Genomic DNA, 8,289 nt, shown 5'->3' with positions numbered 1-8,289 from the left:
AACTCCTAGAATATTGCAAACCTCAGCCTATTAAGAATTAACGATTATTAGCAAGAATTGGGAGACAAGAAGAGACATTCATCTTTTTTTTTATTTTGAGACGGAGTCTTGCTTTGTGGCCCAGGCTGTTGTGCAGTGGGGCCATCTCGGCTCACTGCAAACTCCGCCTCCCGGGTTCACGCCATTCTCCTGCTTCAGCCTCCCGAGTAGCTGGGACTACAGGCGCCCACCACCTCGCCCGTTAATTCTTTGTATTTTTAGTAGAGATGGGGTTTCACCGTGTTAGCCAGGATGGTCTTGATCTCCTGACCTTGTGATCCGCCCGCCTTGGCTTCCCAAAGTGCCGGGATTACAGGCATGAGCCACGACGCCTGGCCGAGACATACATCTTAACTTCCAATTAGGCTGGGTTACTTTTACGCCTCTTTTACTGATGAAACTGAGAGTCAGAGAGCCTTAAGTTACACAGGTAGAAAATGTCAGAGCCAGCCCTAAACCCAGGTCTCAGACATCCCTTTCCTAGTCATGCCTACCACACTTCAAAAATAGAGCTTATGAGGCCGGGCGCGGTGGCTCACGCTTGTAATCCCAGCACTTTGGGAGGCCGAGGCGAGCGGATCACGAGGTCAGGAAATCGAGACCACGGTGAAACCCTGTCTCCACTAAAAAATACAAAAAATTAGCCGGGCGTGGTGGCGGGCGCCTGTAGTCCCAGCTACTCGCAGAGGCTGAGGCAGGAGAATGGCGTGAACCCGAGAGGTGGAGCTTGCAGTGAGCCGAGATCGCGCCACTGCACTCCAGCCTGGGCGTCAGAGCGAGACTCCGTCTCAAAAAAAAAAAAAAAAAAAAAAATAGAGCTTATGCCCTCAGCAACTCGGCGGGTGGTGGGCTAAAGGACCAAGGAGAGTTAGAAGGTGCTGGCCTGAACACTTGGAGGGAGATGGTGAAGAGGGTAGCTGGGCCCAGCGATCAGGCACATGCTTTCTCCAGAGGGCCAGATCAACTTCACGCCCCTCCACCCTACCTTCTTGTACCCCAGGGTGGGCGGTAAGACTCCCATTAAACGGATGGAGAAACACCACCCCAAAACATAACAATGATCTCGCAGTGTATACTTGACTTCGCTCATTTATTTACTGTTTTTTTTTTTGAGACAGGGGTTCAGTCACCCAGGCTGGAGTGCAGTGGCGCGTTCACGGCTCCTTGCAGCCCCGACCTCTCGGGCTCAGGTGATCCTCCCATCTCCGCCTCCCGAGTAGGTGGGACTACAGGCGCGTGCCAGCACACCCGGCTAATTTTTGTATTTTTTTTGTAGAGACAGGGTTTCGCCATGTTGCCTAGGCTGGTCTCCAACTCCTGGGCTCAAGCGATCCGCCCGTCTCGGCCTCCCACAGTGCTGGGATTCCAGGCGTGAGCTACCGCGCCCAGCCTATTTACTTTTCTTACTAAGCTGGGGATCACCGTCGCCCCTCGGCTTGGCAGGAAGGCGGGGGTAAGGGAGCTGTGGGAAAGGGGGGTGGGCGACGACTCTGATAGAGGGAAAAGAGGAAGGGAAAGTTGGAGCTTACTGCAGGGCAAGCTCCTTAGGAGAAGGTGGGCAGGAGGAAGGAGGGAGGTCCAGGCCCTTCTTCCATCCCACGTCCTCCACTTCCCCAGGTGCAAGAAGAAAAGAGGTACAGAACACCCAGAGGTGCCCTTGATTCCGTCTTACACTTGCCCTTCCCCCACCTCCAGCAATAAGGCAAGAGAAACAAGTGCAGGAAGCGGGCAGGCAGTCATGGGAGAAGCCAAAAAGACAGGTGAGCGGCGCGCCCGCCTCCCACGCGCAGGTGAGGGCTCACTTCTGCCTGGCGGCGGCGGCAGACACAGGAAAGAGCCAAGCGCGTGCACGCGGGCCGGCCGCTAGGCCTTGCGGCGGCTTCAGCTCAGGCCCTTGCTCTTCCTGGGGCGGCCGCGCTCCGTGGCTTGCCGGGCTGGGCTGCTGTCGCCGCTGTAGCCGCTGTCCGGCCGGCGCCGCACCCGCCACTCCACGCGGCGGTCGGGGTCGCGCATGCGCGGCGTCGCCTGCAGCAGGAACTGGCCGCGGCGTTGGGTGACGCGCACGTCGGCGCGGGGGTAGGTGCCGTACGCGCGCCGCAGCTCCCGACGCACGAAGTCCGGCAGCTGCAGAGGCGGGCCTCGCGCGCGCTCCACGCGGCCCCAGCGCAACTCGGTTTGCAGGCTCCCGCCCTCGGGCCACGGCGCCCAGCTCTCGGCCGCCGCCGCGGGCGCCTGCAGCGACAGTCCCGAGATGCCGGCGGCGACGCAGGGCCGGCGCAGGGCCGCGGCGTAGGCCGGAGAGCAGGCCCACCAGGGCGGCGCGGCCTCGGGTGGCGCGGCGGGGCCGTAGAAGCAGTGGTATTCCCGTGGGGCTGCCCACTCGCCCGCGTGCAGGCTCCCGGGCCGGCTGCGGAAGCTGTGGGCCTGGACTGGGGGCAGCAGCAGAGGGGCGGCCAGGTAGGTGCAGGTGAGCGGCTGCGGCGGCGGCGGCCAGACGCCCTGTCTGGGCGGTGGCCAGCAGTACGCATACATGGTCGGTCCCCCAGGCGGCTGCTGTTCTTACTGGGGGCTCCTCTGGATCCAGACCTGCGGCGGAGGAAGGGGTATGCGGACAGACTTTCTACTTAACCGCCTCCTGTCCCTGTGGCCCGGTTCCCCAGGACGCCGGTTCATGGCTTTGGGGGAATTCATCCTAAGTCGGACATTCAGCTCCCCACCTTGCCTCTTGTCCCAAGGTTGGGCAGAGCCTCAGGCTCCCGGCAGACAATAAGGAGCCTTTTCAAGCCCTCGGCCCGGGTGCTCTTCCCAGTGACTCCCCACTCACTTGTCTCCCTCAGCCTTGGGGAGCCAGCGGGATCCAGAGCGTGGCTCCTCTCCGCACTTTGTAGCTGCGTTGCTCCGCTCCATGCCCTGCCTCAGCCACTCCTTCTGGTTACCAGGCAAAAGGAAACACCTTGAGCTGGCCAGGAGCCACCAGCGTCTGTCTACATCTGGGTGAGCCGTACTGGTCGTAGTGGCCCCAACCTAGAGGCAAGGCCTGAGGTCAAGGATGCCCTCCCTGAAGTATCACTGATGGCTTTCTAATCCAGTTAGCTCCCAGTCACTACACCCCAGCCTCCCAGCGCCTGCAGGTGGATTGGGTTATCCTCACATTTGAGTGAAACTCCTGCACACCAGACACTGAATCGAGTTTTCTGGGAGCATCTAACTGCAAGTTACGTCGATCCGAGGAAGGGGGTACTGATATTATCCCTGCTTCCCATAGCAAAAAGCTGCTTGCCTCAGAATTGGTGTCCAGTGTATTCAGTGACTGGAGCTTATGTAGGTTAAATAACTCATCCCAACTCACACAGCTGGCTATAGTAAGGGCAAAATTCAACCCCGAGTCTGTCTCAAGACTCAGGCTCACAATGTTGGTCTTGCCCACCTATGATGGGGCTTCTCACAGACTGTCTTGAAGTCCTCCCACTCTAGAATGTTACATAAGCACTTTAATTTTTTTTTTTTTTTTTTTTTTGAGATGGGGTCTTGCTCTGTCCTCTAGGCTGAAGTGCAGTGGCATGATCTCGGCACGCTGCAGCCACCGTCTACCAGGTTCAAGCGATTCTTCCACCTCAGCCTCCCGAGTAGCTGGGATTACAGGTGCACCACCACGTCCTGCTAGTTTTTGTATTTTTAGTAGAAACGGGGTTTTCACTATGTTGGCCAGGCTGGTCCCGAACTCCTGACCTCAGGTGATCCACCCTCCTTGGCCTCCCAAAGTGCTGAGATTACAGGTGTGAGCCATCGCGCCCGGCCGCTTTAAATTCTTTTCTTTCTTTCTTTTTTTTTTTTTTTTTTTTGAGACAGAATCTTGCTCTGTCGCCCAGGCTGGAGGGCGGTGGCACGTTCTTGGCTTACTGCAACCTCTGCCTCCCAGGTTCAAGCGATTCTTCTGCCTCAGCCTCCCAAGTAGCTGGGACTACAGGCATGCCCCACCACACCTGGCTAATTTTTGTATTTTTTAGTAGAAGTGGAGTTTCACCTTATTGGCCAGACTGGTCTTGAACTCCCAACCCCGTGATCCGCCCACCTTGGCCTCCCAAAGTTTTGGGATTACAGGCATGACCTACTGCGCCCGGCCTACTTTAAATTCTTAATAGCTATGTGAAGTGTATAGTGATGTCATTCTCTTTTAGTAGATAAGGAACCAGAGGCTCAGAGAAGTTAGGCCACTGTCCCAGGTTCACACAGCCTGTAAGTACCACAGTGGAATTTGAACCCAGTCCAACTGATGTCAAAGCCCAGAAGCCATTTGAATGAAGCCAGGAAGATTGCTTCATCCAGATGGGGTGAGCCCTGTCTGAGTTCTAGTCCCGTCTGGTGTGGGTCACAAGCCCTGCACCTCTTCCTTCTCCAGTGGGGAGAGTGGTAGTTATGGATGATTGAAACCGAAACCCTCCCCCAGCTGCAGGGCTGCCATGTTGCCACACTTTCCTTCCCCATCTTCTGTTGACTGAAGCAGTATCACCAGCAGCCCTGACAGAAAGGTTCTTCTGGGTTCTCAGTATCCCTCAAAACTCAGCTACCCTCTGGTGGTGGCCACCATTTGGTGACTCACCCTAGTGATGTCATGCTATTCGTGACTGAGCCACTGCTCCAAGTCTTAATTCGGGCCAGTCCATTTGAAGGCAGGTGCTGGAGCTGGGCTGTGGATGGAAAAAAGGGGCCTGGTTAGGGTTTCATTTGGACTCTAACAGTGTCGTAGAAACCCAAATTCAGGCTGGTGAACATGATGCACAGCTAAGGCCAAACAGTGGGAGATAGAGAAAGGTTTATTTGATTTGGCCAAAGTGAGAGGGCGGGAGAGCAAATCTCTCAAATCCCTATTAACAGAAAAAAGCAGCAGGGTGGCTTACACCTGTAATCCTAGCACTTTTGGAGGCTGAGGCAGGCGAATTGCTTGAGCTCAGGAGTTCGAGATCAGCCTGGGCAACATGGTGAAACACCAGCTGTACAAAAAAAAAAAAAAAAATTAACCAGGCGTGGTGGCATGTGCCTGTAGTTCCAGTTACTTGGGGCGCTGAGGCAGAAGAATCACTTGAGCCCGGGAGGTCAAGCCTGCAGTGAGCTGTGTTCACACCACTGCACTACAGCCTGGGTGACAGACTGAGAGCCTGTCTCAAAAAGCAGCAGGGAGTTCTTATGTGACTAAGGAGTGACAGGGGGCATTTCAGGGAACCCCGGGTAAAAGTCTGTGTTTCTTCAGTCTCAGATAACCCCTTGAGCCACCAGACTTCTGGGCATCAGCATCTGGTCCCAACGTCCTTCAAGGCATTCATTCCTGCCATTTTTTTTTTTTGAGACGGAGTTTAGCTCTTTTTGCCCAGGCTAGAGTGCAGTGGCGGGGATCGTGGCTCACTGCAACCTCCGCCTCCCAGGTTCAAGCCATTCTCCTACCTCAGCCTCCCAAGTAGCTGGGATTACAGGCATGCGCCACCATGGCCAGCTAATTTTTTGTATTTTTAGTAGAGACGGAGTTTCACCATATTGGTCAGCTGGTCTTGAACTCCAGACCTCGGGTGATTCATCCACCTCGGCCTCTGAAAGTGCTGGGATTACAAGCGTGAGCCACTGTGCCCAGCCTGCAATTTTTTTTCATGACTGCAAAGTTACCTCCTCCTGCTTGACCAAGAAACAGCACATCAGCAGTTTATATTGTGGGAACAAGGAATATTGGGCAAAAAGTGAGTGGTTAGCATGTGCAAGCAAGCATCGGCCTGATCAGAATTTTTTTTTCTTTTTTTTTTTTTTCTTTTTGACAAGGTCTCATTCTGTCACCCAGGCTGGAGTGTGAAGGGGTGGGTTGTCCCACACCTGTGGGTTTTTCTCGTTAGGTGGAACGAGAGACTTGGAAAAGAAAGAGACACAAAATATAGAGAAAGAAAAAAGGGGGTCCAGGGGACCGGCGTTCAGCACACGGAGGATCCCCCCAGCCTCTGAGTTCCCTTAGTATTTATTGATCATTATTGGGTGTTTCTCAGAGGGAGATGTGGCAGGGTCATAAGATAATAGTGGAGAGAAGGTCAGCAGGTAAACGTGAACAAAGGTCTCTGCATCATAGACAAGGTAAAGAATTAAGTGCTGTGCTTTAGATATGTATACACATAAACATCTCAATGTCTTGAAGAGCAGTATTGCTGCCCGCATGTCCTACCTCCAGCCCTAAGGCGGTTTTCCTCTATCTCAGTAGATGGAATATACAATCGGGTTTTACACTGAGACATTCTATTGCCCAGGGACGAGAAGGAGACAGATGCCTTCCTCTTGTCTCACCTGCAAAGAGGCGTTCCTTCCTCTTTTACTAATCCTCCTCAGCACAGACCCTTTACGGGTGTCGGGCTGGGGGACGCTCAGATCTTTCCCTTCCCACGAGGCCAAATCTCAGGCTATCACATGGGGAGAAACCTTGGACAATACCTGGCTTTCCTAGGCAGAGGTCCCTGCGGCCTTCCGCAGTGTTTTGTGTCCCTGGGTACTTGAGATTAGGGAATGGTGATGACTTAACAAGCATGCTGACTTCAAGTATTTGTTTAACAAAGCACACCTTGCACAGCCCTTAAGCCGTTTAACCCTGAGTTGACACAGCACATGTTTCAGGGAGCACAGGGTTGGGGGTAGGGTTACAGATTAACAGCATCTTAAGGCAGAAGAATTTTTCTTAGTACAGAACAAAATGGAGTCTCCTATGTCTTTTTTTTTTTTTTTTTTTTTTTTTTTTTTTTTTTTTTTTTAGTGCATCGGCTCCTCAAGCTCCCCCCCTTCTCCTCCCCCCTAGTACTACAGCCACCCCGCTAATTTGTTTTTTAGTAGACGGGTTCACGTTGCCAGATGTCTCGATCTCTACCTGTCGATGTCTACTTCTTTCTACACAGACACAATAACAATCTGATCTCTCTTTCTTTTCCCCACAGAAGTGCAGTGGCATGACCAGAGCTCACTGCAACCTTGATCTGGGCTCAAGTGATCCTCCTACCTCAGCTTCCTGAGTAGCTGGGACCACAGGTGTGCACCACCACACTCGACTAATTTTTGTAGAGATGAGATCCCCCTATGTTACCCAGGCTGGTCCTGAACTCCTGGGCTCAGGTGATCATCCTGCCTTGGCCTCCCAAAGTACTGAGATTATAGGCTTGAGCCACCGTGCCTGGCCTGTGATCAGAATTCTCATTTTTTTAGTCACTAAAAATGCTGGGGGGCACTCTATTCTCCATTACGTGATTAGTTCACATTGCATGCCTGTATCAAAACATCATATATACCCCACAAATATATACAAAAAAACTTTTTTTTTTTTTTTTTGAGACGGAGTCTTGCTCTGTTGCCCAGGCTGGAGTGCAGTGGTGCAATCTCGGCTCACTGCAAGCTCCGCCTCCCGGGTTCACGCCATTCTCCTGCCTCAGCCTCTCCGAGTAGCTGGGACTACAGGCGCCTGCCACCACGCCCGGCTAATTTTTTGTATTTTTAGTAGAGATGGGGTTTCACCGTGGTCTCGATCTCCTGACCTCGTGATCCGCCCGCCTCGGCCTCCCAAAGTGCTGGAATTACAAGCGTGAGCCACTGTGCCCGGCCACAAAAAACTTTAAAATTTTAAGTGTTATTGCTCAGGAAAAAAAAATTAAAATGCTGGAGTGCTGAAATCTCAAGGGCCCCATTACTACACTCCTTAGGAACCTCGTCCTCTATCTGCTGTAAGGACTGGTCCCAGAATGAGAGAATTTAAAAGACATTCCCCCCCAAAAATGTTCATAATGTCACCCCGGAAACCTGCGAATATGTTATGTTACATGACCAGGGAGAAGTAAGGTTGCAGATGGCAGTAAGGTTGCTAATGAGCTGACCTTAAGATAAGGAGATGATCCTGGATTATCTGGTTGGACCCAATGTAATCACAAGGGTCCTTAACTGTGGAATAGTGAGGTGGCGGAGTCGGAGTCGGAGTCAGAGTCAGAGTGATGCAATGAGTGAAAGACTTGACCAGCCATCACCGGCTTTGAATACGGAAGACGGTCGTGAGCCAGGGAATGCAGGCAGGCTCTGGGATCTGAAAAAAGCAAGAAAATGGATTCTTCCCTGGTGCCTCCAGAAGGAATGCGGTCCTGCCAACCCCTTGCCAGTGAGCCATTTCAGACTTCTGACTTCCAGGACTGTAAGAAAATAAACTTGTCTTGTTTTCAGCCACCAAGTTTGTGGTGATTTGTTACATCAGTA

General features: G+C 52.9%; 1 protein-coding gene and 1 long non-coding RNA gene across 2 annotated transcripts; one reads left to right on the top strand and one right to left on the bottom strand.

Moving 5' to 3' along the window:
* Nucleotides 1–1,311: 1,311 nt before the first annotated feature.
* On the bottom strand, nucleotides 1,312–3,021 carry C3H10orf95 (chromosome 3 C10orf95 homolog). Its single transcript, XM_012505713.2, has 2 exons — nucleotides 2,864–3,021; nucleotides 1,312–2,625 (listed from the first exon to the last, which is right to left on the bottom strand). Exon 2 carries the CDS (start codon nucleotides 2,569–2,571, stop codon nucleotides 1,921–1,923), a length of 651 nt encoding a protein of 216 aa, XP_012361167.2. The 5' UTR covers nucleotides 2,572–2,625; nucleotides 2,864–3,021; the 3' UTR covers nucleotides 1,312–1,920.
* LOC105739517 lies at nucleotides 2,954–7,021 on the top strand. Its single transcript, XR_004028937.1, has 3 exons — nucleotides 2,954–3,033; nucleotides 4,221–4,370; nucleotides 6,993–7,021. It is a non-coding gene; the product is annotated as an uncharacterized LOC105739517 (long non-coding RNA).
* The last annotated feature ends 1,268 nt before the right edge of the window (nucleotides 7,022–8,289 follow it).

This window comes from Nomascus leucogenys, chromosome 3 (genome assembly GCF_006542625.1).
Source record: "Nomascus leucogenys isolate Asia chromosome 3, Asia_NLE_v1, whole genome shotgun sequence".
NCBI lineage: Eukaryota > Metazoa > Chordata > Mammalia > Primates > Hylobatidae > Nomascus > Nomascus leucogenys.
Note: the sequence above shows the minus strand (reverse complement) of the source record. Positions and strands in the feature narration are given on the sequence as shown.